Genomic DNA, 27,577 nt, shown 5'->3' on the forward strand with positions numbered 1-27,577 from the left:
ACAGCAACAGAAAGTAAGTGTTTTAATGTGCTTATGTATTAGAACAAGTAAGAGGTATCACAGTAGAGAAAAATCAGATCAAACGAGAGAGCTTCACACACCAAACAATTCACCGAGTGCAACAGCAAAAACAGGAAGTGACGTCTACCTCCACCTCCACCACCTACCTCTTGCATTCATGCATTTCTATATTTGTGGATCATGTTTTAGTATTTCCTGGTATATTGCCGAAAACACTGCTGAAACTGCACTTGGCCCATTGCTGTGGTCCATCTGTGCAATATTTTGAGTGACATTTAGCAACAGTACATCTGCAATAGTTTTAATGCATTTCCGGTTCTCCTATATTTTCTTTTATCTATCTTTATTCATTGTATGCAACATGAATGAAATGATTTCCATAACACGTGTATGTTCCATCCATGCATACATAGCACAGGTATGTTCCTTGGACTTTCAATGAAGCTTTAAGCCTGCATCTTTGAAAAAGGCTTTTTTCCAACTGTGGAAACCAGACATGGAGGTAAAGACAGATTGAGAGACATTTGAGACGCATAACAAAAACATGAATCTTGGCTCGCTGAATATTCCAACCATTTGCATGACTGATTTGCATGAGTGACCAAGTGTCACTAAATGATCTCATCCTTGCTCCTTGTAGTGTCTGAGGAGATGTGTGGCATACAGTCTTGGCTGGACGGGGCTGTCTGCTTTGGACTGTGAGATGTCTCTAAAAAGAAACAAAATTTTAAAAATCACATGACCACTCTAAAAAACTAATAAAAAAAGAGGATCCAATTCACTATGAACTGCTAATGACCACATTATTTGCATCAGCAGAGAATAAATGAATGAATGAATGAATGAATGAATGAATGAATGAATAGTTACTCGAGTTATGGGCATTGCCAGTAACAGAGTCTGAAAATATAGGTTAACAAAATATTATTCTGTACTCTAATGGAACTCGGAACATACATTGGGTCCAGCAGGAAGGGTACTGGTTGGGTCAGATGGCCGAGGCTCGCTGTCTTTAACACATTCGCCTTCAGTTTCATTGGCTTTATCTAAAAACACAGGACAATATTTAATTACTTTCAGCCACATTTACATTTCACCAACTCCTTTATTTTGGTTTACAATTCTAATTACATGGTATAAAAGCACAAGCCTATGCACACCCTGTTGTAACTGAAATAATATAACTTACACACTGCAACTTTCTTATTAAAACAGTCTAAGTAACTTGTGGTTAAACACAGCCACAGAAAATGAATTATTCTCTCCAAACAGGAAATGTGTAAAAAGCTAGTGTTATCTGCAGAGCATAAATGTGAACACTAGCATTTCTAAACAGTTTAACTTGCTTTGAAAGAATATCCCATCTGCTTGCTTCCAGGCTCTCCCTGCCTGTCAATAAAGCCACATAGTGCAGTATGTATCATCTTCAAGGAATTGTTAGGGCACTAATCAGTGTGCCCTGATGAGTCCTGGTCTGTGCTGCTCTGAGTCTGCTGTTGCTGGTCACTCTCTGACCATGTGACCTGTTCCTGGTCTTCCTCTGACCTGCTAGGTCTGACCTGACCCTGGGTTCTTGGTTTTTTGGTAAAAAAGAAAAAAGAAAGCTCTCAGCCGTTCTACATTCTAGTCCAACAGGTGGCGGCAATGCGTGCACCTGCAGGAACCTTGCCAAGAAGAAGAGAAAAAAGGAAGAAGAACAAGTAAAAAGTTTGTGCTCTTTTGGTCTTTATTGGATATTCCCTAACGTCGTATGTCCTTGTAAGCACTTATAGAATTTGCAGCCAAGCAATTTCTCTGTTTTAGATGCAACAACAGCCGGAGAGCGACCTGTTAGCATCCGAGCTAACTGGGAAGCTAACTCCCGAATACAACATGCAACCTGTTTGCTTTTGGAGAAAAGGACAGCAGGAGTTTACTCGGAGAATACTGGACATTTATTGAGTGCTGCACCGTTTCCAGCACATTCTATTACCAAGAAGTTCAAGATAGTCCGGTAAGAGAACCATTCTTGACCAACTGTGCCAACAATTACAAGCTAGCTTTCTGCATTAGATGTAGCGACGCGTCAGCGCTTCCGCCATATTGGGAGAGGAAACAGCGGCCACTACCTCCTTACAATGAACAAATAAACAGTCGTTTTAGATATCTTAACCGCATTAAAAGTAGTTTAAGCTTTAAATGTCCCTACAGCTTATTTATATTTCTTAAATGTAATAGTTTATTTGCGTGAGCTAAATCTATTTCGTACCCTCTCCGACGTACTGTGGTTAAAACTTGGGACTTAGAACAATAAAACGCAAAATAATAGATTTTTCTATGGTGATGAGCTCCAGGTCTTTGTGGTTGAAAGGCCTCGTTGTCATCACCCAAATATCAGATTCAAGTCAGCCTGTAACACTTTAAAAAATGAAATTACTGCCAGGTCACTGCCAAAAGATTACTTAAATTCACCAGGGGGAAGAATAATTTTAGTATTTTGAAATTTTAAGTTTAGTTCCATCAGGCTATAAGACATTCTCCCACAAAGGGGGTTGGTTGATTTTAGCCTGGCCTGGATGTTTTTGTTAAGAAATAAATCAGTTTTTCAACTCTTCTTCTTTGCCCAGACATATGGAGAGTACAGGAGATTGTTTTCACATCTTGAACAGAAACAAGCCTTGTTGGATGTACCTGCAGCTCCCTCAGTGTTGCTGTTGGCATATTGGCAGCCTTCCTGACAGGTTTTTCCTCAAAAATCTTTTTGTAATTTCATTGTTGTCTCACATTTTCCCCATTTACTGATCACTGTCCCCGTTGTCCCATAGTGTAAGTAATGCAGTGAAAACTGATGTACTCCATTTATGACTGATGCTTTTTCTACAATGAGATCTTTCTGATTTACTGGAGAAATGTCAGGGAAATCCATCTAAGACAGCTGAGCTGGCCAGTTAATCAGATTTACTAAACATGATAGCAGATGTGAACTCAAGAAAATGCTGAAAATGATTCAAAAGGCTCTTGTTCTGAGGTATTTGTTTAAGGGTGTGCGCACATATTCATATTTTGGTCATTTATTAAATCTTTTCACAAGTAGGGACTCGTAAGGTAAACAACTGTATATGAGATAAATATTTTCTCAATTAGCTGCTGAATGTGAAGCAGCCAGGATGGGAGTCAGCTTCTCTAAGTCCAAGCCCATGGTTCTCAACCAGAAAGAGGCGGACTGCTCCCAACAAGGAGTTGAAATATCTTGGTGTCTTGTTTATGAGTGAACTGGAGATGGACGGACACAATGGGACTTCGTTTGCAGTAATACTGGTGCTGCTCCTGCCTGCTGTGGTCAACAAAGAGGTGACCCAAAAAGCAAAGCTCTCATTTTGCCTGTAAGGTTTACATTTTAAACCTTACCCACGGTCATGAGATATGGATTAACACTGAAAGAACAATAACCCAGATGCAGACAGTTAAAATGAGCTTCCTTCAGAGGGTGGCTGGACTCAGCCTTATATATAGGGTGAGGAGCTCAGTCATCTGGGGGTAGCTAGAAGTAGAGCCCTGCTTCTCTGCATCGAAAGGAGTCAGTTGAGATGGTTCAGACATCTTATCAGGATCCCTTCTGGGTGCCTCCCTTTAGAGGTTTTCCAGCATGGAGAAGAGCCAAGAACTTGCTGGAGGGACTATATCCCATCTGGCCTGGGAACACCTTAGGATCCCCCAGGACAGGCTGAAGAACGTTGCCTGGGAGAGAGATGTTTGGGATTTCCTCCTGGACCTGTTCCCTCCTCAACCTGATCAAGGAATGAAGGAAGGAAGGGAGGGATTTTTCTCAAACAATTTTACTTCATATCTATTTTACCTAAAAGGCCCAGCTACTTACAATCTTTCAATTAATTTACTAATTATTGTAACATGAACTTAGTTATGTTTGGTTAACAGTGATGAAGAAAATGTGTTTTTAACCTTATTAAAGTTTTCTTGTTCTTCATTCCTTCCACAGCATCATGTCAACATTTACTTGGGAGGTTGTTGATGATCACTTTCTCATTAACAAAGAGGGAAACTTCCTTCCTAACCAGAAGGTACCAGATGACAGAGAGAGAAAAGAAGAAGGGTTACCAGAACCGCGGATGATGTTAGAGATAAAAGAGGAAGGAGACAAACAGGTAGAACTGTTTCGTGATGCAGAGCAGATTGTGGTGAAACAGGAGGTGGACACCTTTACGGTGACTTCTTCTCATCAGGAAAATGACAACACTGAACTGGATTCATGGACAGTTAAGGAACCTCAACAAGTCAAGGAAGAGCAGGTTGAACTGAGCATATCTCACAATGAAAAGCAGCTTGTAGTAAAGCAGGAAGCTGACACCTTAATGGCACCCACTTATGAGGTACTACTTCACAGAAAACCAGAACTTCAGCAGATGATACAGGCGAAGGAGGAACTGGAACCTGTAGAGATTAAAGAGGAACAGGTGGATCTTTGGAGTAATCATGATGAAGAGCAGCTTCTGACGCAGGAAATTAAAGGAAAAGACGTTAACAAGACAAATAACAAAGACAATAAAAAAGCAATGCAGATTCAACTTCTCTCTACAAATTCATCTGAAGATGAGAATCACCATCAGCAAGAAAGCAACCAAAGTGAGCAGCTGTTTACTTGCAAAATTTGCAGGAAATCCTTTGAAAACCGCAGTTGTTTGGCTGATCACACAAGAAGTCACTCAAGTGAAAAATCTTTCCAGTGTCTGTCTTGTGGAAAAGCTTTTACCAAACAAAATAACCTGGCTGTCCACATTAGAACGCACACAGGCGAGAAGCCTTTCTCATGTCCCACTTGTGGAAAAGGTTTTACCCAGAAAGGTAACTTGAGCGTTCACATGGCGACCCACACAGGTGAGAAGCCTTTCTCTTGCCCAACTTGTGGAAAAGATTTTGCTCAGAAAAGTAACCTGCACATTCACATGAAAACCCACACGGGCGAGAAACTGTTTCCTTGTGAGCTGTGCAGCAAATCTTTCAGCTTTGGTTGTCAGTTGGCTACTCATATGAGAAGTCACACAGGTGAGAAGCCTTTCCTGTGTGTGGCGTGTGGAAAACGTTTCTCCAAGCAAAATTATTTGACTGTCCACATGAAAATCCACACAGGTGAGAAGCCTTTTTGCTGTCAGACTTGTGGAAAAAGTTTTACCAAGCAGTGTAACTTGACCGTTCACATAAGATGTCACACAGGTGAGAAGCCGTATCCTTGTGAAGTGTGTGGCAAATCTTTTATCAACAAAAGTCATTTGACAAATCATATGAGAACTCACACATGTGAGAAGCCTTTTTCGTGCCTGACCTGTGGAAAGAGTTTCACCAAACAAGGTAACTTGACTGATCACATAAGAAGTCACACAGGTGAGAAGCCGTATCCTTGTGAAGTGTGTGGCAAATCTTTTGTCAACAAAAGCCATTTGACCAATCACCTGAGAACTCACACAGGTGAGAAGCCGTACGATTGCAAGCTGTGTGGTAAATCTTTTACAGACTGCAGTAGTATAGCTCAACATATGAGAACCCACACAGGTGAGAAACCGTATACTTGTGAAGTATGTGGTAAATCCTTTAGAAACAGTAATCATTTGGCTTGTCATATGAGAACCCACACTGGTGAGAAACCTTTTTCATGTCCAATCTGTGGTAAAAGCTTTACCCAGAAAGGTAACTTGAGTATTCACATGAGAACTCACACAGGTGAGAACTCCCACAGGTGAGAAGGCATATCCTGGGAATTCCATAGTAAATCCTTCTTTTCAACATGTGTATAATCAATGTCTGTCATATGCTAAAAAATTAACCCATAAAAAAATGCGTGTGTGAACATTGTTAAAAGTGTGCTTTCTATTATTGTTTGTTGTCACAGCAAAACTTGCAGATCCTGAAAACATAAATGTATCACAACCGGGCCTTTCCTCCTTTTATTTAAAGCAGAGAAGTTTTAATTATGTGTTGTTTTAACATTAGCCCAAAGCAGTGGTGGTGCTGGTCTTTCAAGGAGGGGAAGCTACATTTCAAGATCGCTGATTTGCTCATTTCGCTGTCAATCAAAAAGGGATTCAGCCTCAGACAGATCATCCAATCATCATGCAGAAGCTGAGCTTCCGGGCCAGCCGAGACCAGCCCACTGCCCCATAGACCCCCAGAGACGCTGAGCGTCCGATGGGCGGGACGAAACCCAGTATTTTTGCTTCACTATTGAACTCACTGTTTAAAGCTGAGAAGAAAGCCGCGTCGTTACCAGTGATAAGAAGCCGATTCTGAACAAAAGTATAGCGCGTTGTAGCGCATATTTATTCAATGACATGAACACACAACAGTTTATATTTGATCACTTATTTTTTGACATTTTAGGGGAAGCTGAGCTTCCCTTGCAGTCTTAGAGCAATCACCACTGGTCCAAAGTGACTTTTTAAGGACATCTGATGAGAAAACAAACTGAAGACAGACTCGCACAATTTGAAGTATTTGATGGTTCTCGTCATGTCAGTACAGTTCTTATCATGGGCGGCCATTCAACATTACAGCCAAAACAAGAAGGCTAGACTTGACACTGAGCACTCTCAGTTCCCTGGGCAGGGCACTGGTTTGTTAGATCTCCAAGCTGCCTGCCTCTAACTCTTTTCCTTGTTCTAACTGGAAACATTGTGAGTTATGAACTCATATTTGAGCTGGAAACTGCTGTCAGTACTTCCATCAGGTTTGGCCATTTGTTCCATAATTTTCATCATTATCTTCTGCTACTTTCTACTGTGGTATGGGTTCTATGGTATGGGCTCACATTGAGTTTGGAGACTTTGCCATCATTACTTTCTTTTGCCAATTTTCTGCAACAGCCTGCCTGGCCTTCACATTTTTTAACTTGATAAAATATTAAAAATAAATCTTACTATCATGGTACATGCCTAGATGTAAAATGTTGAAGTTCTGTGTGACATGGACTTCATTTGTTATCTATAAAGTGTCTTATCTAATTATTTAAAGAACCATCCATTTTTTTCATCTTCAGTCTTTTTAAATGTATAATTTCCATGTTGTATCTAATATTTCTCCAATAATGAATGTATTGTTCAGCAATATGAACATAACTCAGCTGGATGTTTGCTTAATCAGCAGACTTTCATCGCATTTTAGCCTCTCTGATCAGCTCTATTATTTTAGACGTCCTCACTAACAGGAAGCACTGTGTCCTGGTGAACATGTGTGATGCTGTGGTGTCAAGCACAGGAACCCCTCAGGGCTGTGTCCCGTCTTCACTGCTTTTTATTTTTCACACAAACACCTGCAGAAGTCCTACAAAGAGAGGACACTGCTGTTCTCTCTCTCCTTCATGGTGAGGAGGTTAGTCCTGGTCCAAAACCAAGCCAAAACCCAGTATCAGACATGGTGAGGAAGTATAGTCGACCAATACAAATATTTGAGAACAGCCTTTGATGACCACCTAAAATTAGATAAAAACACAGAAGCAATTTTCAGAAAAAGTCAAGACAGAATAAAATATTGTGGAGGTTAAAGTCTTGATGTCAAAAGACAGAATCGTATTGACCTTTGATTGCTCGCTAAACAATCAGTCTCAACCACATAGCTAAAGTTATTGGTACCAAACAGAGGGACGTGTCCTCATTATCGCAGAGACGAGTCAGGAGGAAGGCTGAGAGCATTTTTAATCAAAAGCCACGACATGTTTTATCCTTGTGCTTAATTCTGATGCCTTCAGATTGGTGGTATCTTAATTCCCAAACAAAAACAAATAGTTATTCTAAATCTTTTAGCACATCTGTGCTAAGGCCTTTGAAAGCTGGTCCTACATAACCCTGCAGCAGCTCCTTTATTTTATTGTATTTACTCCTGTTTTATTGCTTTTTTTAAATCATAAATGTGTTTTGTATACTACAATGCTGCATGTTTGGTTGTAACTATGCTGGCACCTTATTCTTATATTTCTAATTATTGTATGTGTATTTTATCTATGTCTTTCTGTCCCTTAGACTGAACTGGGTGGCTGTAAACAAACTGTCCTTTTAGGAAAAAAGTTCTCCTGACCTGTTTAATGAAATGTGCTGTTGAATCATTTAATGATATTCTGCTCTATAGAGGGAGAGATTTGGAAATCTATTTGTGATTCTTTGGAGAAGATTATTTTTCTTCCCAAATTTGTCAGATTAAAGCCCCTCTTTTTATTTTTGCTCCTCAGAGCCTCAGATTTTTCAAAAAAATGTTTTAATCAACAGAAACAAATTGAAATGTGTAAATATTTTTATTCTGTACAACACTGAATAAAGAGTTTACATTTTCTGACAATATTTAATTTTATTTATGTTCTAGCATTTCAAAAAGTGGCTGATATACAGACCCACTCAATAGATTAAAATATTAACAAAAACTTTTATTTTAGTAACTTAATTCACTAAGTGTAATTATATAGATTAATTACATACAGATTGATGTTTTCAAGCCTTATATTTCTATTAATTGTGGTTTTCTGATATTTAACCTAACACCAATAAAAACTGTTCTTAATCCAGAAATGTGGACTTAATGAATTGTATGTGAAACTCCTGCTTAGAGCTCATTTTCAAAAGGTGCTTTTAATCTGACCTCATCAGAACGCAGATTCTGATTTACTGAATATGACCGTATAACTGTATGTGGGTTTGCTTAATTGTGTTGATAAATAAAATAATTCTACAATAAAACCACTTGAAAATGGTGCTTGTTTTCAGATAAAAAAAAAAAGAAAAAGACTGCAGACATTTGCTGATTAAAAAAATGATTTGGAGTGATTTTGATTCAATTCAATTCAAAAATACTTTATTAATCCCAAGGGGAAATTAAATATATGATATATGATAGCGATGTTACCTCTAACACCGAAGCTTCAAAGCAGGCTTCAAACATGACAGGGTAGTCCTACTTCACTGCTTCATTCAGACCGAGTCAGCTGACTGCTTCGAGTTGACTGGTGGAGTTTCAAACATCTGGTGTGATTCAGTGTATTTAAGATGCTCTCAAGCCCCGGTTCACGTCCCTGTTCTACACGTTTTATATGTTTCAAAAAGCTTTCGTTGGTGGATTATTCTGTCATTGAGCAACCATCTAGGAAGCGTGTGGGAATATTTCGATTTGTATGGAGGTAAATTTGTCTCAGTATTATTCAATCAAACAAAAAAACTAATCCCAATCAAAAATATAAATTGTGGTCAAAACTTTCACAGTTGTAACGATTTTTTTTATTTTTTATGGAATATTTTATTTTGGGGAGAAATAAAATTGTTTGATAAAAAGTTTTTTTATTAAAATGACTCATTTTTTTGTTTGCAAAACATACATTTTTATTTGCGCATGTCAAAAATCTTTGGTTACGACTCTCGCTCTTTTGGTTTCTGTTTTTGGTTGAACTCAAATAATTTTGAGTGCTGGAAACATGAACATCCTGGGCGGAGCCTAAAGACGAACGCTGTAAGACGTTTCCCTATTGGTTAGCGCTGACTAACGCCGCAGACTCTGATCTCCCCCACCTCTGAACTTCTGCTCTACATATATATATACAAACACATATACACATACATACATACATATACATACATACATACATATATACATATATATATACATACACATATACACATACATACATACATACATATATACATACACATACACACACATATATATATACATACATACATACATACATACATACATATATATATACATATACACATATATATACATATATATATATACATATATATATATACAGGAGTTGGACAATGAAAGTGAAGTTTTAGACCACAATAATTTATTAGTATGGTGTAGGGCCTCCTTTTGAGGCCAATAAAGCGTCAATTCGTCTTGGGAATGACATATACAAGTCCTGCACAGTGGTCAGAGGGATTTTAAGCCATTCTTCTTGCAGGATAGTGGCCAGGTCACTACGTGATACTGGTGGAGGAAAACGTTTCCTGACTCGCTCCTCCAAAACACCCCAAAGTGGCTCAATAATATTTAGATCTGGTGACTGTGCAGGCCATGGGAGATGTTCAACTTCACTTTCATGTTCATCAAACCAATCTTTCACCAGTCTTGCTGTGTGTATTGGTGCATTGTCATCCTGATACACGGCACCGCCTTCAGGATATAATGTTTGAACCATTGGATGCACATGGTCCTCAAGAATGGTTCGGTAGTCCTTGGCAGTGACGCGCCCATCTAGCACAAGTATTGGGCCAAGGGAATGCCATGATATGGCAGCCCAAACCATCACTGATCCACCCCCATGCTTCACTCTGGGCATGCAACAGTCTGGGTGGTACGCTTCTTTGGGGCTTCTCCACACAGTAACTCCTGGATGTGGAGAAAACAGTAAAGGTGGACTCATCAGAGAACAATACATGTTTCACATTGTCCACAGCCCAAGATTTGAGCTCCTTGCACCATTGAAACCTACGTTTGGCATTGGCATGAGTGACCAAAGCTTTGGCTATAGCAGCCCGGCCGTGTATATTGACCCTGTGGAGCTCCTGACGGACAGTTCTGGTGGAAACAGGAGAGTTGAGGTGCACGTTTAATTCTGCCGTTATTTGGGCAGCCGTGGTTTTATGTTTTTTGGATACAATCCGGGTTAGCACCAGAACATCCCTTTCAGACAGCTTCCTCTTGCGTCCACAGTTAATCCTGTTGGATGTGGTTCGTCCTTCTTGGAGGTATGCTGACATTACCCTGGATACCGTTGCTCTTGATACATCACAAAGACTTGCTGTCTTGGTCACAGATGCGCCAGTAAGACGTGCACCAACAATTTGTCCTCTTTTGAACTCTGGTATGTCACCCATAATGTTGTGTACATTTCAATATTTTGAGCAAAACTGTGCTCTTACCCTGCTAATTGAACCTTCACACTCTGCTCTTACTGGTGCAATGTGCAATCAATGAAGACTGGTTACCAGGCTGGTCCAATTTAGCCATGAAACCTCCCACACTAAAATGACAGGTGTTTCAGTTTCATTGTCCAACCCCTGTATATACAGTACAGACGAAAAGTTTGGACACACCTTCTCATTCAAAGAGTTTTCTTTATTTTCATGACTATGAATATTGTAGCTTCACACTGAAGGCATCAAAACTATGAATGAACACATGTGGAATTATATACTGAACAAAAAAGTGTGAAACAGCTGAAAATATGTCTTATATTCTAGGTTCTTCAAAGTAGCCACCTTTTGCTTTGATTACTGCTCCACACACTCTTGGCATTCTGTTGATGAGCTTCAAGAGGGAGTCACCTGAAATTGTTTTCCAACAGTCTTGAAGGAGTTCCCAGAGATGCTTAGCACTTGTTGGCCCTTTTGCCTTCACTTTGCGGTCCAGCTCACCCCAAACCATCTCGATTGGGTTCAGGTCCGGTGACTGTGGAGGCCAGGTCATCTGGCGCAGCACCCCATCACTCTCCTTCTTGGTCAAATAGCCCTTACACAGCCTGGAGGTGTGTTTGGGGTCATTGTCCTGTTGAAAAATAAATGATGGTTCAACTAAACGCAAACCGGATGGAATAGCAAGCTGCTGCAAGATGCTGTGGTAGCCATACTGGTTCAGTATGCCTTCAATTTTGAATAAATCCTCAACAGTGTCACCAGCAAAGCAACCCCACACCATCACACCTCCTCCTCCATGCTTCACGGTGGGAACCAGGCATGTAGAGTCCATCCATTCACCTCTTCTGCGCCGCACAAAGACACGGTGGTTGGAACCAAAGATCTCAAACTTGGGCTCATCAGACCAAAGCACAGATTTCCACTGGTCTAATGTCCATTCCTTGTGTTCTTTAGCCCAAACAAGTCTCTTCTGCTTGTTGCCTGTCCTCAGCAGTGGTTTCCTAGCAGCTATTTTACCATGAAGGCCTGATTCACACAGTCTCCTCTTAACAGTTGTTCTAGAGATGTGTCTGCTGCTAGAACTCTGTGTGGCATTGACCTGTTCTCTAATCTGAGCTACTGTTAACCTGCGATTTCTGAGGCTGGTGACTCGGATGAACTTATCGTCCGCAGCAGAGGTGACTCTTGGTCTTCCTTTCCTGGGGCGGTCTTCATGTGAGCCAGTTTCTTTGTAGCGCTTGATGGTTTTTGTGACTGCACTTGGGGACACTTTCAAAGTTTTCCCAATTGTTTGGACTGACTGACCTTCATTTCTTAAAGTAATGATGGCCAAAAAAAAATGTAAAAATACAGAAGGATATAGTCAAGACAAACACGTTGCGCTCAGTGTGTAAAAAGAAAAAAAATGTGTGGAGCTTGTGCTGTGTGGTTGTGGCTTCGTCGGCTTTTCAGAGATGAAGCTCACCTGTGGGGGTGTGCCCCTGTGCTGTGGGAAGAGGATTCATGGCATTTGGGTTTGGGAACATGTGTTCGATATCTGTGTCCTGGTTAGGGGTGGCCCTGTGGGAAAATTCATGTTGGGGTTCATTGGGGGTGGGGAGCTCATGGGGTTAGGATTAATTGGGGGGTTGGGACTGTTTCATCCTATGGCGACTCTGGTTGGCAGGCTAGTTTGGACCATGTAGACCCCTTTTTTGTACATGACAGAGCCCAGGGGTCCAGGCCCCGGCAAGCAGTTGGGGACTGGGGTCGGTGTCCGGGACGGGGTCACCCAGGTTCAGGCATCAGCACAGGCTAGCCCAGGTTCAGGTGCTGGGCAGTCTGCCTGTCTCCACCGTTGCAGGGAAGGGGACCACCTCCCGTGTCCAGGGGCATGTTGCTCCTATGGGGTATTGGCATCTGGACCTGGGAGTGTAGAGTATGTATGGAGAGTGTGAGTGAGTATACAATTCCATTGTTGTTCGTCTTTACATTGGGTGCGTGGGTGTGAGTGTTTTATGTGTACGCATGAGGGTGGGAATGTGTGATTGTGAGTGTGAGCCTGTTTTTTGTCTCAGGTTGGGTCTTGGACAGCTCCCTCTCCAGGATCAGGATGCCGGTGGTTGGCGTCTCTGCCCGCTGGTGTACTTGTGGTTCTCGGTATCCGGGGCTGGGTGCTTTGATGTGTGTTGGCTCACTCCCGGTGGCTGCTTGCCGAGGCCTGGACCCCTGTGCTCTGTCAGACCTCTGCTTGGGGAGCGATTTGTCCTGAGGTCTCGGGTCTCTGGGTCCATGGCTGGATCTGCTCAGGTGTAGACTGCTGCCGACGAGGCCTGTGGGCTCGTCGCTGCAGCTCCCTGGGGCTTCTGCACTGTGGCTGCTATGTGGTTCCCCTGGGACTCTCCCCTGCTCTTGTCTGGGGGGGTTGCGTTAGATGGTTCTCCTGGGGTTCCTGTGCTCTGGGGGGTATTTGGATGTCTATAGCTCCGATCTCCTCTGTATCTGTCCCAGGTCCAGCGTGGCAGGTCTGTGTCTCCTCACACTTGCTATTGCATATTTTTATGGAGAAACCTTGTATACACAAGCGCGGTCACACTCAGACCCTCAGGTGTTTAGATTCAGGCGTTAACAGATACACAAATGTTATTTATTGATCCGAAGTTACCACTAAATACATCTTTCATTCATAAGTGCCGTGCACCTTTGGGTAAAAAAGCAGTTAATATGAATGTTTCTGCAGGTGTAGAAGCAAACAGGGTGCTATCTTGTATTGTCTTCATCCTTTTTTCTCTCCATTTTTTTCTCATTCTCTCCCCTTTTCCTTTTTGCCCTCCTTTCTCTTATGTGCTTCTTATTTTTTTCCTTTTAGTTTCTGTCTCCGTGTCCGTAACAATTGAATTAATCCCAAAGCAGTTTCTAATTAAGTATCTTTTATAAATGTTAAGCGGAGCTTTAAAGCATTAGCTGTAATGCTCCACTTGTGAAAGTAAATCTGTTGGGCTTTTTCTTGGCACTCAGACAACAATTCTAAGCGCTACTCTGCCGGACAGGACATGTTTAAAAATAAAAAATCCACTTTTTTAGCCCTTAAATACTTTTTGTTGTGTACTTGGAGTCTGTAGAAGTGGTGAATTTAGTTTTTCCAGGTGTTGCAGAGATATCTTTATATTCCGTTTGAGTTATATTTTTCAGTGCGTTCAGTTTTCTCAATCATCTATTACATTTACATCACAGTATTTGCTGCAGAACAGCTAAATAAGGTCATGAACCTCCGACTGATCGATCTCGCGTATCCGCCATTTTGATTTGTTGCCGCGATTTTGTAGTCCAATCTCAAGTATGTCTATTCTTCAAGAGGATAATGCAGCGTTTCATTAACCTCGGAGTTTACGTCAACTCCAAGTTGTAGCATTCCAGTTTTTGTTCGTGTTGCCATAAACTGTAACAGCAGTCTTATAACAATGGCAATAAACACTGTTTACAGTAAACGCTACGCAGCATTTCATTCATATAAACAGCGTTAAAACATGACGTCTTATAAACACTGAAAAGTAGTAAGTGTATGACGAACTAAATATTTTATAAATAACTGCTAAAAGACAGTCAAAGTAAGAACATTTTACTACTATTGATGCGAGTAGCAACTATCTGGGGGAGTGGTGGCCTAGTGGTTAGAACAGGAGGTTTGTGTTCCAGAGGGGACACAAGGGGCCAGGTTTGTATCCCACTGATTGCCACTCTGGGTCCCTGACCCTTAGCCCCAGAATGCTCCCCAGGCGCCGCACAATGGCAGCCCACTGCTCCCTATAAGGAATGGGTTAAATGCAGAGGACACATTTCATTGTAATGTACATGTGCAATGACCAATAAAGATGATTATTTATTCTTTTCTTTCTTCTTCATCTTTAATGCAGAAGTCGGGTATGGTCATGTTGCCCTGACTTTCCGACTTGTAAATTCGACTTTTGCAGGCATTCCAGTTGAAATTTCCTACTCAGAGGTTGGAAATTCCGACTTCCGAATACAGATGGTTCGGTTGTTGGGTGTGTAAACCCTCATAATTCATTACACCATCCCCCATTGTCAGAACATCTTCGAAGTGCCTGGTTCAATTTTATTATTCATGGAAACGTTCCCACATCAGTGGGGAAATTCCTATTTTGACAACAGACTTTATTTTAGACATGAATTCATTATGTGTTGATATGATAGCATCGTGCCTTCTGCTTATGTTAGCACTGTGTGCTGGCTTTAGCTCCTTGAGGACAGAACCACACTGCTTGTTTTTAATAGTATTATTACATAAACAGTTTTACATTGTTTTTGCAGTTTTTGTCATGATTCTGCGCCGCTAGATAATTGTTATCAATCTACAAAAATGGCTGAACGGTTTAAGGTGGAGCGCTCCTTGACCTAGACAGGGGCGAGGTGTGAAGTGACTCGACAGCATTTAAAGAGACAGCACCAAAACGTGTTGCTTTCAGATGCACCTCAGAACGGGTAAGAGAGAAGCCTGTGGAGCTACAATAACAAGGAACTCTGTCCAAAGCATTGCAGTTCCACTTTATATAGACAACAACTGAATGATTTAAGTGTGAAAAGGAAGAGTTTAAATGCATTATATGTCCCCTTTAAGACAGCTTGTCTTAATTACCCCTTAGCATGAAAGCTGGATTCACTAATGGCAGATCATTACTTAACTTTTGATTGTCCTTCGATTGATGGATACACTAACATCAACTTTGGATCCAAGGATTCTTTGAAGTAGTGGAGTCTTACTCGCCAGCAAGTTTCAAAGTCATTCAGACAATGCATGTTGCCTCTCCTTATGCTGCTGGACAGGATGATGGAGAAAGAGGTGTGACTGGCAGTGTGTTTTGTTCAGGGATCCCCATGACATCACAGAGATTCCCACTGTGACTCCTCCTTCTTGAGGCTGGCCTAAAAAATAGGTTAATGCTGTGCAGTATTGGTTTCAGAGGATTTTTTTTTTACTAGTCTGTAGTTCTCTGTGTACTGTTCAAGTTCTTGTTTCATCCATGGCTCATGCACAACAAAACGTAAGTAAAGAAAAGTTGGACTACAGACTAAAAATAATGTTTCAGTTAAAAAGCCTTAGCATAATTTAGTTTAGTTTATAAAGCACCAATGCCCTGCAAATCTATGATTTATAAAGAAATCTATAATGAAATCAGTCCTATCAAATAGAAATGAAAGTTTTCAGGGAAATTGAATTTTGGGTTTTCTTTATGTTCATGCTGTAATGATAAAAAATTAACTGAAATAAATTATTGAAATGCATATCGAGTTTCACTTTTTGAATTGTGTTAATGAAATAAATGTACTGTTTGATAATGTTTCTTTTAACTAAGATCTACCTGTAGTCTTAATTGACTTATGACTAAATCAGGTCTACATCCAGCTTCAACATTGAAGTCAAGTTTGTTGCTCAGCGGGTTGTTGTTGTTCCCACTCCTGAATAAAAAGCTGTGGGGATTGTACATCTCAGTGCTGGATCCCAGTCTGTGAACCAGTCTTCCTCAGGATGTTGGGATGTAAAACTCCTGAATAGTTAAAATAACACCTGAAGACTTTTTTTTAACTACTTTTATTTTGTATAATTTAGTTTTTAATGTTGGATTCTCCTACTGATGTTGTATTTTTTTCTGAGTTATTTGTTTCATATATTTCTATAAGGCATCGGCAATTTTCAGTGTTCTAAATAAAGCTTTACTTTGTTCACATGTAGTAACTTGTTAATCTTTTGTTTTAAATATTTTTTTTAATTGATGCCCTCTTGCATTCGATGTGTCATGTTTAAGATGACTTGAGTCTATTAAAAAATTTTAATTACATTGTTAAAAAATAAAAAAAACGTATAAATAAACCTCTGTGTTATTTTCCCAAATATGTCTCAAAGTTACTGAAAGATTAAGAAATCTTGCCTTGACTGAAGGCTAATTCTTAATGATGCAGCTTGTTTACTGTATGGAGTCCTTTAGAAAATCTAAATCATTACTCTTGAAAGATTATTGTTTTCCAAAAAACATCCAATCACAAGTCACAATGCTGATAGGTTTGATGAGCTAAGTGCAGATCATACTGGATCATATTAAATTCTTTATTTTCTTAAGGCTGATTGGTTATGTAATTTCTTTTATCATTTCAAGTAATTATATTTTGAAAGCATTTAAAGCCCCCTGTTGTCTCCTCTTGTTTGTGGTACACATTAAGCCATATTGTAACGATTTTAATAATGAAAATCTATCTCTAATATAATAAATATAATTTATTACACAAACATTAGTTTTCTATATAACTCTATAGATACTCTAACATTGAGATGTTTCACATTTATCTGTTTGTCACCACGATTCTAAAATTTCTCATTTTATCTTATACTGAGTTTATCTAGACAGTAAAATCATATGTGGAACAGGAGCTAAAACACCTGAACAAAAATGTTTGTAGCTGTGGCGGAACTTAAAGGGGCGGTCACTGTTTCCATGAGAAACTTCCGGCGGAAGTAAACAACAAGGCGCTAGCATCGTTAGCTTCCAGGTTTTCTTCTGTTTATCGTCGGTTTTTGCTGTGTGAGCTGAATATTTCAGAGTCTGCAGTAACAACATCTTCGGTTCATCATCTGAGAGAATTGATCAGAGAGCGACTAACTGCTGCTGCTGGAGAAATATTCAGAAACATCGTTCATTAGGAGGAAGAGATCGATCATCAGCTCAGACTGCTGGATATCAGCTGGAAAACCCAGATCAGATCAGAACCTACAGGTATGTTACCTGTACGGTGGCCTGAATGAACTAACACTGGAACACAGAGAATATGATCAGGGGACTAGTTGATGCCGCGGAGGAAGCAGGACGTGTTTAGTTCACAGCGTAATGTTTTGCTTTGTTTGTCGGTGTTTGTGTTTTATTTAAAACATATTTAACTAGGAGAAAATGGAACATAAATTATCAGAACATCGAATAGATCATCATCTTTTAAAGCAGAAGCTAAATAAACGCCCTATGGCCACCCGTTTAACATTTATTCATCAACCTCACCTATCTGTAGTTCCTATTTTAGATAACTGTTATCTAATTTATCAAAATAGTCTTCTTACTAGTCAAGATTTATATTAAAGATATTACCAATGACATTATTACTAGTAGAAATTATATATTACTATATCCCTGATTACAATTGTGCTTGTAAGATATAAGTTTAGGATGTCTCAAAATCCTTAAAGCTAGGTTGACTGTTTTGACATTTAAAGACAAAGGAATTTAAAAATCACACATTTTCAAGTAATGTAAATATGTTATGGTGGGTGATATTTGACATAAACTTTCCACCAGCCAAACTAAATAATAGATTTAAACAATGGATAAATAGTTATTTCTACATTCTATGTAATATCCTTTGGTAAATGTTTAAAGAGCTTTTAACAGCTCAAAGAGACTTATCACTTGATACATCAATATTTTTGCAGATATCTTTACGTAAGAGTTATTTTCAGTAAAAACATTAAACAAATAGGTAGGGAACAAATGCATCTAAGTAACATTTTTCAAGAGGCACTTAAAGGTAATGTTAATCGACAAATTCTCTAATGTTTTCCTTCTGGCAGCTAAAAAGGAACCTTTCCACGATGAATGTAAAATTGAGATGGGGGGGGGGGGAGATTATGCTAATATAAAACTAACTGGTTAAACATCTGTAAAGTACAGTCGCCCTCCTGAAGTTTAAACCTCTCACCTGATAAAATATGATTGGGTTTTTTATAACCTAAAAAGATTAAAGAATCACAAAGTAATGACCTTAAACATGGGCAATGTTGGAGAAAATGTGGTGGAGTATCATCAGATCATTTTCATATATTTTGGGAATGTTCCAAAATGAATTGGTTATTTTAAGAAAGTCTAGCTGTCAGTCTAGAAGTTCACTTTTCAGTATTGGGTATTTAGGAAACTTACCAGCGGGGCTGAAAAGGCAGGACACTTTTGTTACAAATACTTCTTACAGTTTGTAGAATGGTCAACACTAAATATGGTTACAAGATGAATCTCCAACTGATTATGACTTTCTGTCTGAAATATGCTACCAACAAAAGTGGAAAATATTGGAAAAAATGGAAGGCACATTTAAAACAATTATCTGCACTGAAGACATAATATTAAAATATGTGGAATATTAAGATTTGCCCAAAGAACAATATTGAATTTTCAGACTGAAAGTGGCTTCCTGCTCTTGGAGTGTCAGACTTGATAAATGTGTGATTTACATCTGTTTTTAAAAGCTATAAAAATAACGTATCAGACTGGATATGCACTCCATGTCCCGTATTCACAAAGAATCCTAAGACTAACAGTAGCTCCTAGTGACGAAAGTCTTAGAATTTCTCGAATTCTGAGATTTTTGTCAGAATTGGCCCTTGGTAAGATGAAAGTTATTCACGAAGCATCTGAAGCCTTCAGAGAGCGCCTAACATGAGGAGATGCTAAGAGTAGTGAGGTGGACTCTTAGTGAGTCTAATGGTGCATTCACACCGAACCGGGATTCTGCGAATATTTCGCATCATTTGTGTGCTGTTGCTCGCTTCACATTCTGCATGAACTCCGCGTTGCCAAATGACAACAAACGGCAACGCTTCGCCGCATCATCAAATAGGAGGAGCTTCCACCTGCTGCTTGCTGGTTTCAACTGAACATGACAGAAATGGATTTCACGGACCTAATTACGGTATTTTACGCTGGGTTCACCAGATTCTTCAGGGGACGGGAACAGTTCGAAGATTACCACCACCTACTCCAGGAGCTGCGTCTGGATGACGGTCGATTTCAGCGGTACTTCCGTCTATCCAGGACCCAGTTCGAAGATCTGCTGTCCCGCGTTGGGAGACGAATCGGCCTCCGGGACACCAACTACCGGCACTGTATCCCCGCTGCTGAACGCCTGTCCATCTGTCTTCGATGAGTAAATAAATATCAGCTCAATAAAAAAACAGCCGATTTTTAATGTCCACATCCCCTAAATATAAGATATTGGTGCCTAAAGATTACCAGGCCAGGTCCTTTCTGTACTTGTCTCGGTAAAAGTAATTAGTTGAGTCATACGACTCTGGTTTGCCGCACACCGCCACTATGATCTGGTCCTCCATCTTCACTGACAACTGCTTCTTCTCCGCTGCGGTTCTTCACCCTACGTCACAGCCACATCCAGTCCCTGATTGGTTGACGCGACGCGAATTTAGAAAATATTTCAGATTTTTCAACTCGTCCATCGCTCTCGCTCCACTTACACTTCGCTCGGTGCGCCTTCCGTACCGCGTCTCCTTCACACCGCCTCGCGCCTCTCCGCTCCTGAACGCGCCTCTACATAGGGATAACATGTAAATCGGCCGCTCTGCGTTCAGTGTGAACGCACCATACGAGTGTATTAACTCTTTATGACCGGCAGGAGTGCCGGCGCTTCCATTTGCATATCTATTTTTAAACGCCTGTAGAATTGTGACCAAATAAGCTAGAACAATACTTTTTTTTTGCAAATGAAACCGAAGAGTTCAACTTAAATATTCTACTAACCACATGTCCCAGAGCACAGTTTTTATTTTCCAGAAACGGATGCAGAAATCCAGTAAAAAATCGCAAAAAACAAACATTAAAATCCAGACCAAAGTGTACTTCCTACATCGGAATATGCGTGATGACATTGGTGGATGAACTATCACATGGTTTTCTTTCACACCAATGCCCGCAACAACCAGAAGTGATGTCATTTCTTTGGCGAATTTTCCCGGGAGCGGTCTTTTTTTTCCCAGTAGTTGTAGTTTTTTCGTGGTAAACTTCGCTCGCACTTTCACTTTCATTTTTGTTGTTTTTTGCATTTTTATTGTTTGAAGATGGTCTTATGAACATATATGTGTGCTCATAGGTATCTGGCACACTTAGATATTTAATTGCACCTCTGTAAATAGTTTATTTTGATGTACATATTATCTTTTCTCAAACTGTTCACAATGTATATTTTATGTTCGTTTTTGTCTCTGAAATGAGTGTATTTCAAAAATGAAGTTATGAAAACACTCCAAATAAATTTCCAGGGGTTTGAAAGGGTTTTGTGCAACTTTTTTATATTGAAATATTTTAGGGATACAGCTATGATATTTCTGTATTTAGAAAAATATGTGCAAAAAAAAAAAACTCTTAATTTTTCTGGTGGTTCATTGCACTTTTTTGCAATTTACTTACATAATATGGAATTATTATATACAAACTATTAAAATTTAGGATGTAAGGGTTGTATTGATGTATAGCAAATTAAAATGCTCCAAAAAATGGCTCTACAGGATGTACAAATGTAAAAATATGCTCTGGCGAACTTGTTATATGGTAGGTCATAAAGGGTTAAGCAGGCAAGATGGCAGAAAGTCAGAGAGAAAGGAGAGATATTCTCCGTACAGCAAACTAATAAAATTCTGACAGCTCCATGGTGCAGGGATTCAGCCCCTAATAGTTGAGTAAATGAGCAAATAAACATCTATAACAATCAAAGAATTATTAATATTGAGATAAGATAAACTTTATCATCTCCCTAGTTGGAAATTAAATAGTTTCAGTGGCAGGACAGGTTAAAGGTCAACCTCTTGTAAAATAATATTGTGAAGGATAAATAAACAATAGAAACAATAATAAATTAAAGCTGCTAGCAGCACTGTAGGCCCTTGCAGTATGGCGACCGTAGGGCGTGCTGCACGTTGGCCTAAGCGGTCGGTAGAAGCAGCAGCCTAACCCAATAGAGCTGTTTGTAGGTTGGCAAAGGTCATATGTGTGCAATGTGGGGGGAAAACGATGATGCGTGTGCGATTTAAAGGCAACCGTGTGTGAAGGGCGAGACGTCTACTTGGTGTGGGCACAATGTCTGTTGAGAATGGCATTAAACCTGACCTTATTTTGTGTAATGAGGTGTGTTAATGGAAAAAGCAAAAAGCACCTTCATAAATCCACTTAAGGAGAACAGTGAGAATCAAAGTGGCACTTTTATTAATTCTTGCAAGAATTGAGAACGGACAGAGGATACAATCAACCCAGTGTCTCAGTCTGCCCGCCCCGCTGCAGACAGAAGCACACAGACCTTTTATAGTTCTATGCTGAGAATATAATTCACATACAAAGGAGACAAGGAGATAAAACAGTGCTTGAACATCGGATATCTAAATGGAGGTCAACATGATGTGAAGCCCCGGTGAGAAGAGCAGTATCTTCTCTTGGGTAAACACTAGGACACACATAGTAAAACAGATACTAAACAAGATGTTAGGAATAATATGGAGGTAAATTGGGGCCATAAAGTTTGTTCAAACAAAAAAAAATTGAACCTGAAATTAAAAGTTTGTTCAAAAAAAAAAACCATTTGAACCTGAAAAATTCTTTTGAACCTCCCCCCCAAAAAAATGTGAAAACTGAAAAACAAAAGTTTTGCAACTGAAAAAAAAAAACAGATCTGAAACTGGAAAAAAAAAGTTCAAAACTACTTTTCAGATTCAAGTTTTTTTTTCCGAACTTGCAGATTTTTTTTTCCGGCTTCAAACTTTGGCCCTGTTTAGGCTTGCGGGGCGGGGCCTCAGATCACATGACTGACAGCTCAACACAGCGGCTGAACAACATATTCCCAGCTGTTACGTTCAGGGACCGTGGGAACTGGAAATATCTGTAATACATCATCGATATTCTATATATATGTGATTGGTTTTGAAAGATAACGTGCTTCACCGATAGAAGCAGCTTATGTGAAAACACGACGCGCATCTCAGAGGAGAAAATATGATCTTGACAGATTTGCACAGCATTTTAAGTCCGTGTTGAAGATTTCCCATCCTCTCAACATCAAGCAAAAGAACCGCCAGACTAAGCGGCAGGTATGAAACCAGATGTAAAATGAGCCGGTATTTTCCGAATATCTTTGCATAATTAAGCCTGGACTTGTTTTCACATGGACTGCCAGCGCACAGCAGAGCTGATCTGCCTGATTGGACCAGAGGAGAGGTTTGTCCGAGCTACCGCACCCTGTTGGCAGTCAGACCTCTCGGAGTTTCTCTGATCCTTGGTCCCCAGAAGCGATCAGACTCTATCTAAAGACTCTTAAAGGAACGACTCTCAAACAGTTTCTAACTTTCAACTCCTTTAATATAAATTAGGCAGAGGAATGATTAGAGATCAGCGCCGAGGCTCGTCTCGGACCTTTGCGTCTGTGAATGGATGACGAACAGCCCCGATAGAAGGTCACATATAGTTTTATATCTGGGACTCCAATGCAATGGATGTTTCCTCCCTCAGTGATTATCAGTAGACTATGTGTCACCATTGTGGTGTCTATCTGGTAGATTGTGTAGTAGCGGGTGTCCATACTTAATCTAAGTGTGCTGTAAGTTTCTAATCAAACCAGTTACAGCCTGCTCCACCATCAAACCCATTGCCCCAGCCACAGGTCATTCATGATAAACCTTTGGCCATCTATCCTTGCAATGTGTGTCGATGAGCATTCGTGTCCTATTCTAACAAAAGGGAAACATTAGAACTTATACTTTATATCATTATGGTATAAATGGGAAAAGCTGCTATGAGTCATATAAATAAAGGTTATCCTTAACAGGTTGATATGGCATAGTTTAGGGCACAATGGTCCAGAAAAATATCAGCGCCCCACAAACTGTTGCCTCTTGCGTACTTGATGTCGTGCTCGCCCTGCGTCTGTGCAGGGTGGTGGGCCGGTGATTCATGGGCTGAAGTGAAACACCGGCCCAGCGCCCTGCGTCTGTGAAAGGCGGTTATTAAAAACTAAACATTCACAAAATAAGAAATGCCTAAGCCAGCGGTCCACCAGGGACAAAAAAAACTTGAATCTGAAAAGCAGTTTTGAACTTTTTTTTTTCCAGTTTCACATCTGGTTTTTTTTTCAGTTGCAAAACTTTTTTTCCACTTTTCAAATTTTTTTGGAGGTTCAAAATAATTTTTCAGGTTCAAATGTTTTTCTTTGAACAAACTTTGATTTTTTAGGTTCAAATTGTTTTCTTTTGAAAAACTTTCAGGTCTAAATGTTTTTTTTGTTTGAACAAACTTTATGGCCCCAATTTAGTTCCATAGAATAACCTTTCTTATTATTACTTATAGATGAGTTTTCACACACACCATAATTATAAAGTATAAATTCTAATGTTTTCACTTTTGTTAGGATATGCATAAGAATCCTCATTGACGTACATTACAAGGACAAATGACCTACAGTTTATACATAAGGTTTAGTACATTGGGTTTGATTGTGGAACGATTTGTAACCGGGTTTATTAGAATGCTGCAGCAACACTTAGATTGATGGTTGGACACCTGCTATTACACACCCTATCATACAGACACCAGTATGGTGACACATGGTCTACTGATAAACACTGAGTGAGTGTACATCCTTTGCATTGGAAGTGCCAGATATTAAACTACGTGTGATCTTCTTTGGGGGCTGCTTTGTTGCTTTGATCACTGAACGGGTCTCTGTTATTCCTCTGCCTTATTTATATTAAAATTGTTAAACGTATGAGAGTCATTCCTTTAAGAGAAAGTGTTGTAAATAGTGGTGTCACTTCTGGGGAAAAAGGGCCTGGGGACTCCGAAGGGTCTAACCGCCAACAGGGTGCGGTAGTTCGGACAATTCGGTGTTTCCGCCTGGTTACAGACTGTTCCACAGTCCCCGCTGGTGTAGCTTGACGAGTGTGCCTGTGCGTTTTCCCTATCTTTGTCTCCGGTTAATTCCACAAAGAGCCGTCTTCTTCCGACCAGGACCTTCCATTCATTTGACAGCAGTAGTATTCTGCCTTTTGCTCTCTCTTTGGGTCTAGGCTCGAATATGTAAGACTAGATGGACAAGTCTTCCATTGACATCTTTTAATCAGTTTGGTAATACAAGGGTTCTACGCTGCTAGATAATTGTATCTCTATCATCAAACTACAAAAATGACCAAATGGGTCATCAAGTGGATCACTATTTGATCCGAAAGGGGGGCGGGGCATGAAGTGGCTCAGTAGTATTTAAATAGACAACACCAAAACAAGTTCCTCTCAGACGCACCACATAACAGGGTAAAAGAGGGGCCTGTGGAGCTACAATAACTTGCAGTTCAGACCAAAGCATTGAAGTCTCACTTTATATAGACCACAACTGAATGATTTAGATATGAAAAGGAAGGATTTGAAAACATGATATGTCCCCTTTTTAAAAGCTATTCTTTAAACATAATTAAAAAAAAGATAATCATGACTACATTTAATTTAAATTTAAATTTAAGGTAACCTCCTGAGGTGTCACATTGATTTTAACCCCATGCTACGGGCAAAGGTTAAGTTATGAAATCTTGTTTTACAATATGATTTTTAATACAAACTGAATCTCCCTATTAATGGAGTTTAGGCCTTAGGGAGATATTAACCCCATCCTTTTATACCATTAATGATGTTCTACTGTTTTTCATTCCTCCAGCCCTTGCACAGCTACTTGGGACGTTCTCGTGGACCACCTTCTCGTAACAGAAGAGAGGAACTCCATTCTGGACCACAAGATGCCAAACGCTACTGAAATAAAAGAGGAACAGGAAGAACCAGAATCACAGCAGATGAGTGAACCAAAAGAGGAACCAGAACCTCAACCCATTAGGAAAGAACATATCAAACAGTGGATCTTTCAGGATGAAGAGCTGGTTTTAGTGAAGCAGGAAATAAACACCTCTACAGTGACTCCTGGTTATGAGGGAATGTTCCACAATGTACCAGAGCTGCATCAGATCATAGAGATAAAGGGGGAACCAGAACCAGCTCAAAATAAAGAGGAACAAGAAGATACAGAAACTGTCGAGATTAAAAATGAGCCAGAACCTGTAAAGATTAAAGAGGAACAGGACGCCCTTTGTTGTAATCAGGATGAAGACCAGCTTGCAGTGAAGCAGGAGACTTACAGTTTTATGGTGACTCCTACTAATGAACAAGAAGACAACAGTGAATCAGAACCAAAGAAGACCCAGCTCCTCACTGAAGATGAGAACAAACATCAGCAAGGAAGCAAACAGAACCACTCAGAATCAAGTAGTGATAAAGACCTTCAGCCAGACAAGAGACATCAGGACAACAAAAATCATAAGGACAAAGTGGACAAGTTAATACCAAAAAGACATAAAACAGATTCAGCTTTTTGTGAAATATGTGGTAAAGGTTTCAGTACACGGAACTACTTGCCTGATCACATGAGAACTCACACGGGTGAGAAGCCTTATTCCTGCAAATTGTGTGCTAAATCTTTTAGACAAAGCCAACATTTGACTTCTCACCTTAGAACTCACACAGGTGAAAAGCCTTATTCTTGTGACATGTGTGGCAAATCTTTTGGAAGGAGGGCTAATCTGGCTTGTCACTATAGAACTCACACAGGTGAGAAGCCTTATTCCTGTGACTTGTGTGAGAAATCCTTTGGAGACAGCAGTACTTTGGCATGTCACAAAATAACTCACAAAGATAAGTGGCCATATCCTTGTAAATTTTGCGAGAAATCTTTCGTACGAAATACCGATTTGACTCGTCACCTCAGAATTCACACAGGTGAGAAGCCTTATTCTTGTGACATGTGTGAGAAATCTTTTAGAACTAGGGCTATTCTGGCTTGTCACTATAGAACTCACACAGGTGAGAAGCCTTATTCTTGTGACTTGTGTGAGAAATCTTTTGGAGACAGCAGTACTTTGGCATGTCACAAAATAACTCACCAAGATAAGTGGCCATATCCTTGCAAGTTGTGCGATAAATCTTTCGTACGAAGAACTTATTTGACTCGTCACCTCAGAATTCACACAGGTGAGAAGCCTTATTCTTGTGAGATGTGTGACAGCTTTTTTAGAGACAGCTGTAATTTGGCTCGTCACAGAAAAACTCACATGCACGAGAAACCGTAATGTAGTTGAATTTAGTTTATAAGGCAGCAATTCCTTGCAGATGTAATCTTCAAAGCACTCCAAAGCTGCCTGGGATGTTTGAAGGGATCTTTAGAGCTCTCAACACTCAGACTGAAATGTTAAGAGAGCAGAATCGCAAGCTGGACGTGATCCTTGAACAGAATCGCAGGCTGGCTACGTTTCCCAGACTCAAAGGTGATATGATTTAATCTTGGAGAAAATTGTATGCTCAAGATCTACTGAAAGTACCAGAAATTTGGCTGTTTGGATTTGAAATTGAGAATGCCAGTAAGACTTTGAAGGCAGGCGGAAAATCACAGCCGGCCTGAACCAAAACATTTATTGTTTGTCTAATTCAGGCGCCCCGATATGGCCTTCACAGGCTTCTTATCAAAACATTTCTCCTGGATGTTCTCTAAATACGACACTCTGCCCCAGCAATCCCCCTCCTCTGTGAACTGAACTGTATGGCCGTTTGATAAAACTTCCATCTCTTTTTTTTTTTTTTCAAGAGACAATGGCACCATCATCAATGTTGACAGTCTAATTCTTTGCACACACGCTCATACTTAAATATTTGCACCCTCACAACTCAACCATGCCCCTGCAAAATCTTTGCTTATGTGTGTTGCTTTCCCATGCTGAGGTTTTTTTTTCTCAATGTTTTTCTTTTTTCTCAATGTCTCAAACTGTATCCTGCTAGAGA

At 39.9% G+C, this 27,577-nt stretch overlaps 1 protein-coding gene and 1 long non-coding RNA gene across 5 annotated transcripts; one reads left to right on the plus strand and one right to left on the minus strand.

Annotated features, from left to right (window-relative positions):
• Window positions 1-449: 449 nt before the first annotated feature.
• LOC124873799 lies at window positions 450-2,096 on the minus strand. Its single transcript, XR_007039631.1, has 3 exons — window positions 1,994-2,096; window positions 979-1,067; window positions 450-730 (listed from the first exon to the last, which is right to left on the minus strand). It is a non-coding gene; the product is annotated as an uncharacterized LOC124873799 (long non-coding RNA).
• On the plus strand, window positions 1,374-27,377 carry LOC124873745 (gastrula zinc finger protein XlCGF57.1-like). 4 transcript variants are annotated; one of them, XM_047374669.1, is made up of 3 exons: window positions 1,374-1,728; window positions 1,825-2,014; window positions 3,998-5,944. In XM_047374669.1, the coding sequence occupies exon 3, from the start codon at window positions 4,002-4,004 to the stop codon at window positions 5,751-5,753; it is 1,752 nt and encodes a 583-aa protein (XP_047230625.1). In that variant the 5' UTR covers window positions 1,374-1,728; window positions 1,825-2,014; window positions 3,998-4,001; the 3' UTR covers window positions 5,754-5,944. The 4 variants fall into 4 exon arrangements, with proteins under 4 accessions (XP_047230625.1, XP_047230624.1, XP_047230627.1 ...); XM_047374671.1 differs by lacking the exons at window positions 1,374-1,728; window positions 1,825-2,014; window positions 3,998-5,944 and adding exons at window positions 17,406-17,674; window positions 25,413-26,345; window positions 26,514-27,377; XM_047374668.1 differs by having other exon boundaries at window positions 1,374-2,014.
• Window positions 27,378-27,577: the final 200 nt, after the last annotated feature.

This window comes from Girardinichthys multiradiatus, chromosome 9 (assembly GCF_021462225.1).
Source record: "Girardinichthys multiradiatus isolate DD_20200921_A chromosome 9, DD_fGirMul_XY1, whole genome shotgun sequence".
Classification (NCBI taxonomy): Eukaryota; Metazoa; Chordata; class Actinopteri; order Cyprinodontiformes; family Goodeidae; genus Girardinichthys; species Girardinichthys multiradiatus.